At 37.5% G+C, this 7,988-nt stretch overlaps 1 protein-coding gene across 1 annotated transcript; it reads left to right on the forward strand.

Moving 5' to 3' along the window:
- Positions 1–749: 749 nt before the first annotated feature.
- On the forward strand, positions 750–7,742 carry LOC132119695 (Parkinson disease protein 7 homolog). The gene is made up of 6 exons (XM_059529880.1): positions 750–932; positions 1,745–1,846; positions 3,739–3,798; positions 4,060–4,129; positions 5,978–6,064; positions 7,305–7,742. Exons 1-6 carry the CDS (start codon positions 843–845, stop codon positions 7,463–7,465), a joined length of 570 nt encoding a protein of 189 aa, XP_059385863.1. The 5' UTR covers positions 750–842; the 3' UTR covers positions 7,466–7,742.
- The last annotated feature ends 246 nt before the right edge of the window (positions 7,743–7,988 follow it).

A 7,988-nucleotide genomic window follows, 5' to 3' on the forward strand; every position in this document is an offset into this window, starting at 1 on the left:
TGCACATTGTTGATGTCTCTTTAGGGCGCATGATTTAGATCATTTTGCACTGGAGCAGATTTTTTACAATTTATCTGTAAAAGTTCATAAAAATCCTTCATGTTCCAGGTCAAAATCTGCATCTCATTAACGTGAGTACATTCATTATAACATTTCCTTTGAATGATTTGGCTCCAGTGTTAATATTTCTGTTCCTCATATACAGTAGATGATGACACTGAATGCTGTTTTAGGCCCTTCGACAAGTTAAACACTATGCTTGAAGCTGCAGTTCAATGGTCTATAGCGTCCTCTAGTGGCCGAGTATCTGCATTTCCCCAAAATACCTGCCCCGTATCGAAAACAACTTTAATTTTAATCTAGCCATAAATAAATAAATAAACTCACTTAAGTGAAAATATTTACTATTACATCATTTGTAACCATATATACACCTCTGGAATGTTTACCTCACTCTTTTTTTTTCAAGCAGATCCAGATAGATAAAACAGATACAAAATAACAAGATATAAGGTACTCTTTAATTTCCGGTATTATTAATGTATTTGTTCTAGTTGTATTTCCATAACTGAAATAAATCTGTAGTGGACGCTATGCATTTAGGGGTATATTCGGGTTAAACGGTTTTACTAAACTATTTATGATAAAAGCAATAATACAACATTCAGGATTACACATGTGGATATAATAAATGCGTGCAATATGGAAAATAAGACTTTTATTTTGTCTGGTAGTTCCCCACAAGTAACAAGACCCGGAAACACCTTTTATAAATACATGTGTCGTATGTGTTGGAGGTAGCATTGCGTTGCAGATATTCACTGGGCCTCAGACTCGCACTCATGGCTGGGAAAAGAGCTCTGGTGATTCTGGCGAAGGGAGCGGAGGAGATGGAGACCGTGATCCCGGTGGATGTCATGCGCAGAGCGGGGGTCTGTACAGCACTTTGAGCTGGGGGCACTTACGCAAATGCATTGTCACTGTGTGCATGTCTGCAGGTTACTAGTTATGTGTGTGCGGGACATATGATGCATTATATACATTTCTGCAGTTGTCTTTGTTTAGAGATTTCAGTGATCAGCGTCTGCTGAATGAAGGCTGCTCACGCGCAGCGGTATATGCTCACATACTTCTGCCAGTCTGTAAATGCCAAAGTTTGTGACTCTGCAGAACAGAGTCAACTGGACTCTGACATTACATAATCACAGATTTTATACATGTTTTATTTTTTGGAAGAAAGGGCTTTATACCTTTACTTTTTTTTTTAGGAAGGATGCATTAAGTTGATCAGAAGTGAAAGCAAATACATTTGTAATGTTGCAAATAAATGCTGTTCTTTTGAACATCCCAATTAATTCAAAAAATCCTAAGAAATGTTTGCACAAAACCATGAAGCAGGCAGCACAACTGTTTTCAGCATTAACGTACTTGAGAAGCATATTAGAATGATTTCTGAAGATCATGTGACAATGAAGACTGGAGCAATGATGCTGAAAATACAGCTTTGAACACAGGAATAAATTACACTTTAAAATATATTCCCTTAGAAAACAGTTATTTTACATTAATAAAATATTTCTATCTCTTTCTGTCTCTCTCTTTATTTATTTTTTCCAAAGTCCTAGTTGGGTTTTAGCACAATTTTGTAATATATTGTGTTCTATAATGTGGGCAGTTAAGAAAATAATGACAATTGCTAATCAAATATGCAATTTTATTGCTCATTTTTTCCTCTGTGTCATAGATCGCTGTTACAGTAGCAGGTCTGGTGGGTAAAGAGCCCGTGCAGTGCAGCCGTGATGTCATGATCTGCCCTGACTCCAGCCTGGAAGACGCCCGCAAACAGGTTTGGCTTTAAAGGGTTAGTTCACCCAATTTGCAAAATTATGTCATTAATAACATACCCTCATGTTGTTCCAAACCCGTAAGACCTCCGTTTATCTTTGGAACACAGTTTAAGATATTTTGATTTAGTCCGAGAGGTCTCAGTCCCTCCATTGAAGCTGTGTGTACGGTCTACTGTCCATGTCCAGAAAGGTAAGAAAAACATCATCAAAGTAGTCCATGTGACATCAGAGGGTCAGTTAGAATATTTTGAAGCATCGAAAATACATTTTGGTCCAAAAATAGCAAAAACTACGACTTTATTCAGCATGGTCTTCTCTTCCGTGTCTGTTGTGAGAGAGTTCAAAACAAAGCAGTTTGTGATATCCGGTTCACGAACGAATCATTCGATGTAACAGGAACTTTTTGAACCAGTTCACCAAATCGAACTGAATCGTTTTAAACGATTCGTGTCTCCAATACGCATTAATTCACAAATGACTTAAGCTGTTAACTTTTTTATTGTGGCTGACACCCTCTGAGTTAAAACAAACCAATATCCCGGAGTAATGCATGCACTCAAACAGTACACTGACTGAACTGCTGTGAAGAGAGAACTGAAGATGAACACCGAGCCGAGCCAGATAACGAACAAAACATTGACTCATTCACGAGTCAAGAACCGTTTCTGTCAGACGTGTCCGATTTGAGAACCGAAGAGCTGATGAAACTGCGCATGTGTGATTCAGCGTGAAACAGACCGACACACAGAGCATCTGAACCAAACTGATTCTCTTGGTGATTGATTCTGAACTGATTCTGTGCTAATGTTATGAGCGCAGGTAAACCGAAGGCTTGCAGTCATCGCCAATGACGTCATTACGTCGAGCGCAAAAGAACCGGTGAACCGTTTTCTTCAACCGGTTTATTGAATCGAACTGTCCGAAAGAACTGCTGGTGATCCGAAAACCGATGCAACCGGTTCTTGACTCGTGAACGAGTCATTATCTGGCTCGGCTCGGTGTTCATCTTCAGTTCTCTCTTCACAGCAGTTCAGTCAGTGTACTGTTTGAGTGCATGCATTACTCAGGGATATTGGTTTGTTTGAACTCAGAGGAAGTGTCAGCCACATTAAAAAAGTTAACAGCTTAAGTCATGTGTGGATTAATGCGTATTGGAGATGCGAACTGTTTAAAATGATTCAGTTCGATTTAGTGAACTGTTTCAAAAAGATCCTGTTACATCGAATGATTTGTTCGGGAACCGGATATGACAAACTGCTTTGTTTTGAACTGTTTTACAACAGACACGGAAGAGAAGACAATGCTGAATAAAGTCGTAGCTTTTGCTATTTTTGGATCAAAATGTATTTTCGATGCTTCAAAAAATTCTAACTGACCCTCTGATGTCACATGGACTACTTTGATGATGTTTTTCTTACCTTTCTGGACATGGACAGTATACCGTACACAGCTTCAATGGAGGGACTGAGAGCTCTCGGACTAAATCTAAAATATCTTAAACTGTGTTCCAAAGATAAACGGAGGTCTTACGGGTTTGGGAGGACATGAGGGTGAGTTATTAATGACATAATTTTCATTTTTGGGTGAACTATCCCTTTAACTGGCTTCTCATAAGTTCACTGATTTCTGCTGAATGAAGTTGACTGCTGTCCCCATCCACTGTCCAAATAATGCACTGCCAGTAAAACCACTCAAATGTATTTGACATTCTTTTAAATATAAACAGCTTGATTTCAACTAGACTTCTATAAATCTTTAGAATTTATCACATCCAAAACCTTGATGCATACATACAGTAGGCTCACCAGCTATAGTAAGGAAATACTTTTGACTGTCATAGATAATGAGAACAGTTTGCAGCTTAATGCAGATGAATGTCATTTTCTGACAGGGTCCGTATGATGTCGTGCTTCTGCCTGGAGGTTTGCTTGGAGCTCAAAACCTTTCTGAGGTATGAATATGTTTTAATTATGTGTATTTTACAGATGAATGGATTCCCTAGGAGAGGTCTCACGCCATGTGCATCTTGCATAACATTATGCTGTGTCTCTCAAATAAATAGAAAACATCTTTACGTAATCTGCTGAGGTTGCAAATGCGCTCATATTGTGAAATGCAAAAATTAATTGCATAATTATGCAAATTGAGGGGTGTTGTGCAAGTGTGATGGTGATTTCAGTAATAGCATATTGTGTGTGTGTGTGTGTTGTAGTCTCCTGCTGTGAAAGAGTTGTTGAAAGACCAGGAGGGCAGGAAGGGTCTGATCGCTGCAATCTGTGCAGGTAATCTTCATATTGTGACCTCTGTGCACACATTAACCTTTTCCTGGATAGACATAATTTCAACTTTTTCAGTGCTGCTCAGCAGAAGAAGTCATATATTACCTTTTTCCTCCAGTATAAATTTCCCAGAGGGCCTTTGGTAATTTTATTTTCCCAGCGGGCCTTTGCCCCCATTTGTACACCTGAACCGTCTGGATCATTTCTGGAAGATTTCTTTCTGATGTGTGGTGTATCTATGTCAATAAGATGCTCATGGCTCAATGGATCATAATTATGACTGCAGATCTGTAAAATTACAAATCGGAAATACAAATTATGAGGATAATGAGTTGTAATAATTGTGGATATTAAGCACGTCCGTCTTCATTTGTGGGTGTATTGAACAGAGATGTGTGCTATCAGATTTGCCGCTCAAGGGCTCGTGAAGGACATGGTGAATGAGGACACTGAGCCCATGTGGCCGTAGAGAGCAGAGGAGAGCGGAAGGCGTCCCAGAAAACGGCAGATGTCCCCATAGGGATCTCTAATGAACAGGAAATGCCTTCTTTTAGTGCAGTGGAGTACTTTAAAAACCAAGTCTGTGTACATGGATTCAGAATGCATGATCAGATTGTCAAGGATAAATGAACGTACGCAATTTCTCAGGTAATTACGCTGCCAAACCTGAAATCTGCATCCATGACTATTAGCTTTGCATATGCTAAATGCTAGTTTACTCCTAAAAGTTGACCAACTAAACTTCTAGCGGCCTTTTAAAATCAATGAAAAACATTGATGACATTTAGATTTTTTTTTTAAACCATAAAAAATATTTTTGTTACATGCAGTAAAATAATTGTAATAAAAAAGAAAGAAAAAAACAAACTTACTTTATTTCAGCTAGTTGTCATGACATTCTGTCTCACTTACAATGTTTAACTTAACTAAAACTGACAGAAATTACTAAAAACAAAATATACACACATATTTAAAATATTACAATATTAACAAACACTATAAAAGTATCTCAGTAATACTTTAATGTCACTGATGATATCTGCTGATCAGGGGTGTATAAATGTATATATTTTGTCATATATATATATATATATATATATATATATATATATATATACATTTATTATTAATTTTAACACTGTATTTTTAACTTCCTGTTTCAATAGAATATACATGAACGTAGGAATGAGAATTAATTTTATGAGGACGTTATTGTGGAAACAAAAGACTGTGATTAGGGCATAAAGGTCCATTATACCTTCCTTTCTTTTATTTCCTTTTGTGGACTGAGCTTTTCACGAGCAAGACCCGTAACACTAGATGCAAGGATTAGATCGGTCAGCAAACGTCCTGCCAGAGAAAGTGTAATCACTAGACCGCACTGGGCGTCTGCCAGGGTGCACAATCAATAGTTAAGAGCTCTCTTTTCATTAATGTTCAGATCAGGGCACTGCCCAATGGTAATGCAGCAAGTCCAGTTATTTTTAGACCCCTATTTTTACTTGCTTCCTTCTTCCAATGCGGATTGGATGGAAATTGTACACTCAGTTTATTTTAGATAACAATATATTGGTGTTTGGATGATAGTGAAATGATTTACACCGTATAAATGTCAGTGTCCCTTCCAGGAACTGGCACAGAGTCATGCACTGTAGCAATAGTTTTATATTAATAATAACTAAGTTAGCACATTTTTCTGAAGAAACTGTGATTGGATTTAGACTTGAACAAGGTATCACATCATTTACACACCTAACGGATTCATTCAAGTATCACAGGAAAAATTTTCCTGCTTTTAAGAGAAATAAGGTGAAATTGTCTAACTTCATGTAATTTTCTGACCTGTTGCAGGCCCGACAGCACTCTTGGCTCACGGCATCGCATATGGCAGCACAGTGACCACCCATCCAGGTGCCAAGGACAAGATGATGGCTGGTGGTAATGTCTCTACACATACCTAGTCGTTTTCTCACAAGCCTTTAATATCAGTGATGGAAACATGCATATTTGACAGGCATGTAATGGAAAACTCCACACAGTAAACATCCAACAGATGGTGCTGTAGGTAACCGCACAGTAGCTACATTCAAATGAAATCAGTCCGACTGATGATTCCAAACATAGTCTTTACATGAACGCTAAATAAATTGATTGAGTCAATGTGTGCGTTTATATGTCACATGCTTCAAATAGGATTTGATCTTGACATGCGCACACTGCATGACTATACAGAGCTTCCCGCTGTTTGAAGACACTCATACTAGCCATCCTTTGTTTTAAAAAGCAGACTTTATATTTATCTATTTTCTGTCCTATTTAGGAGACAATGAGCATATGAAACTTTGTGATGTGTTGCTTGTAATGATCAAGCAGTAAAATGCAGCTTCCCCTGCCCAAAACAAAATGTGGCTGAGAGTCTAAATCTAAAGCTTTTGTCCTTTACCATTTCACAGATTATGAGTGGATTTCTGACACCGAAGATTAAACAATATAATTGTTACGATCTGTGCATCTTTCCATCATTTCTATGTCATTGCACATGCATAGAACTTTTCAGTTACTATCGGGGGGGTGTTTCCCAAAACCATAGTTGCTAACCTGTTAGCAACTTAGTTGGTTGGCAATGAGAAATTGCATTGCAACCAACAAAGTTACTAATTTAGTTAGCAACTATGTTTTTGGGAAATGCACCCCCGATCAAGAGTTTACATGTCCTATTGACCGAATTAGGAAAGGTTTAACCACAAATTGCAAAAAAATTAATACAATTAAATTTCAGTCAGATATGGACAACTCATTCCAGTTGAAGTGGATACATTTGACACTTTTACGAATGGATTATTATGGTCCATGTAAACACTTCTGGTGACAACTGTTGGAGAATAGCGTACTGCTTAATGCATACTGTGCGCTTTACATGTATATATGTTTTAGTGCTGTGATCAACTAATGTTACTTTTCATTTCTGCATACTGCATTACTACATATCTCTAGAAATGTTGTAGCATTCGGGATTTCTTAATAAGCTATTGTCTGCAGGCCAAACGTATTCTGTATTCATCTTAAACTGGGGTGCTTTTGTGTTTCATTTTGCTGCAGCAGAACAAAAATAAAGATTGCACTTCTCGACTGTGGTGTTATCTTTAGTCATATGAATTATTTTGTATACTTCCCCCAGATCATTATAAATATTCAGAGGCTCGAGTTCAGAAGGATGGTAATGTGATCACCAGCAGAGGGCCAGGAACCAGCTTTGAGTTTGCCTTGACTATAGTGGAGGAGCTCATGGGTGCAGAGGTCGCTGGCCAAGTCAAAGCCCCACTCATCCTGAAAGACTGATCATCAAACTGTGAAGACCTGTGCTGTTTAAAGACCCATTTAAAATTGTACTGCTCTGCCAATCTGAAAGGGAGTTGAATTTCCTTGCATGTGTTTTTCTTAAGTGTTGGAACATGAATATTTAATGAAATTGCTTAAAGATATTTGACGAGAGTTGTTGCAGACTGGCAATCAATAACCTAAATGGCTGTTTATCGCTTTCTCTAAGGTCTGATTCTCAGTTCTCTTGCTTTCACGTATTAACTTCTGTACCAGAATAAAATAATAGTGCACTAAACTCATAAAGTCTCTTAATAACTCTTAATAACATTCAACAGGAACAGATAAATATAGAGCACTTTGATGGCATTAACAGAAAGCAGAAGCATTATTATTATTGTTATTATTAATAATAAAAAAAGAAGATGAAGAATTTTAAATCACCACATAATTCATTCCTCTTTAATGCACTGTTTTTTTACAGACATTTTATCAACAATGTTCAGTGTATGTACAGAACAATAGGAGATGAGACGTATCATAA

Source organism: Carassius carassius, chromosome 38 (genome assembly GCF_963082965.1).
Source record: "Carassius carassius chromosome 38, fCarCar2.1, whole genome shotgun sequence".
In the NCBI taxonomy this organism is placed as follows: Eukaryota; Metazoa; Chordata; class Actinopteri; order Cypriniformes; family Cyprinidae; genus Carassius; species Carassius carassius.

Bases quoted from the DNA above. Each gene is read 5' to 3' on its own strand.
- LOC132119695 (XM_059529880.1), top strand. From the start codon at position 843: ATGGCTGGGAAAAGAGCTCTGGTGATTCTGGCGAAGGGAGCGGAGGAG. The intron at 1,847-3,738 runs GTTTGGCTTTAA...ATTTTCTGACAG, and splicing joins TGGAAGACGCCCGCAAACAG to GGTCCGTATGATGTCGTGCT. The intron at 4,130-5,977 runs GTAATCTTCATA...GACCTGTTGCAG, and splicing joins GATCGCTGCAATCTGTGCAG to GCCCGACAGCACTCTTGGCT.